The 1,886-nt window shown below is 35.7% G+C and overlaps 1 protein-coding gene across 1 annotated transcript; it reads left to right on the top strand.

Annotated features, from left to right (window-relative positions):
- Nucleotides 1-937: 937 nt before the first annotated feature.
- Nucleotides 938-1,405, top strand: LOC131874413 (uncharacterized). The gene has a single exon (XM_059217781.1). The coding sequence runs from the start codon at nt 938-940 to the stop codon at nt 1,403-1,405; it is 468 nt and encodes a 155-aa protein (XP_059073764.1).
- Nucleotides 1,406-1,886: the final 481 nt, after the last annotated feature.

Consider the following 1,886-nt stretch of genomic DNA (forward strand, 5'->3'; position numbering starts at 1 on the left):
TCAGGCAAAATAAGGCAGACCTATTATGCAAATTATAGGTTAAGGGTTTATGTAAGAAGGAGAGCAGAAATCGATACTGGATCTGGCATTATAAATGCTATTTTGAAGTAGTACAAGACATTGGATTTATATAATCCATTTTGTAAGTCAGTGAGACTTCCTATTTTGTATCTGAGCAGTGATCTCTAGGTAGTTGGTCTTCTTGCATATGTAGGCCCCTCTTGTAGCAGTAATATTCTCTTATTGGCCAGTAAGTGAATATTGTGGGTGACAAATCCCACTGAGGTTTTTCCCACACTGGGTTTCCTTGTTAAATCCTTGTGTTATGGTGTGTTTTTCATGTGGTTGTTTTTATCTCTGTTTATTGCATTACTTTCTTCTTACCGGTACACAGTATTAATATGTTCTGCATGTTTTAAGTTAAGAAATTTAATATACCAGTTAGATACTGATTCACCCCCCCCTCTCAGTATCTATGGGAATCCTAATAGATGGGATGCTACTGGTTTGTCTGGACGAATTCCAAGCTGAGAAGGTTCTGAAAGAGATACATAATGGGGTATGTGGAGGCCACTATTCAGCTAAGACTACTGCTAGTAGGATAATTAGAGTAGGGCATTATTGGCCAACTTTGTTCAAGGATGTTCATAAGTATGTTAAAAAATGTGATCCTTGTCAAATGTTTTCTTCTAAACTAAAGTATGTTGGTGCTTTGCCTTTGAATTTTGTTATAGTTGAAGCCCCTTTTGTTCAATGGGGCATTGATTTTATTGGAGAGATAATAGAAAAATAAAGCAGGGCTCATAGATGGATCCTGGTGGCTCCAGATTATTTCACCAAGTGGATTGAAGTCATACCAACCAAACAGACCACTAGTAAAGTGGTCATCAATTTTTTGATGGATAATATAATAACAAGGTTTGGTGTGCCTGCTAAAATGGTCATGGACAATGTCATGTGCTTCAGGTCTGAGGAGTTTGCAGAATTTTGTGCTAATTATGGGATTATTATGTCATACTCTTCACCATACCACCCACGGGGAAATGGCCAGGCAGAATCAAGTAATAGAAGTCTCCTCAATATTATCAAGAAGATCCTAGAGGAAAATAAAAGGTTCTGGGATCAAAAGCTTAGGTTAGCTTTATGGGCTGACAGGGTGACTATAAAAAAGGCCATTAGTACATCCCCTTTTGAGCTAGTTTATGGAGTGAAAGCTAGACTACCTGTGAATAATTTGCTTCCAGTTTACAATTTTTTGCAGATTGAAGGATTAGAAATGTCTAAGCCCATGGAAGAAAGAATGATTCAATTAGTAGAGATGAAGGAAATGAGGACTGTAGCTCATAAAAGAAATATGAAACTTCAATTACAGTCAAAGTACCTTTTTGATAAAATGAATGTATAAGAAAATTCCAGATTGGTGATATGGTGTTGCAGTGGAATGCAAGATATCAAGGTAAAGGCAAGCACAAGAAATTTGAATCACTACGGATAGGCCCTTTGATCATTTTTAATGTTAATGGGAAATATTTCTATTTACTTCAAAGATTGAATGGTGAGTTATAGGAACTACCAATGCATGGATAGTTTTTGAAACAATATTTCTCATTAGTTTTTCCATACACAATAGTTTAGGTTTGCTTTTGTTTGTTCTACTTTGTTTTAGTTTTCTTTTGTTAGAGTTTTGTTGGTCTTCATTCTAGATTTTTTTCTAAATTCTTGTGTTGGCCTTGCATCCAACCATCCCCAGTTAGAGTCGTTGTTATCACTATTTTAAATATGTTGAAAATATTGCCTTTTAGCTATTGGAGTCTATCAAAATTCAGAAATTTGACCTTTGTCTGCAAGTTTATGGTTCTAAGGGTTTAGGGTTTTTGGGCATTTCA

Source organism: Cryptomeria japonica, chromosome 3, assembly GCF_030272615.1.
Source record: "Cryptomeria japonica chromosome 3, Sugi_1.0, whole genome shotgun sequence".
Lineage (NCBI taxonomy): Eukaryota > Viridiplantae > Streptophyta > Pinopsida > Cupressales > Cupressaceae > Cryptomeria > Cryptomeria japonica.

Bases quoted from the DNA above. Each gene is read 5' to 3' on its own strand.
- LOC131874413 (XM_059217781.1), top strand. From the start codon at position 938: ATGGTCATGGACAATGTCATGTGCTTCAGGTCTGAGGAGTTTGCAGAA.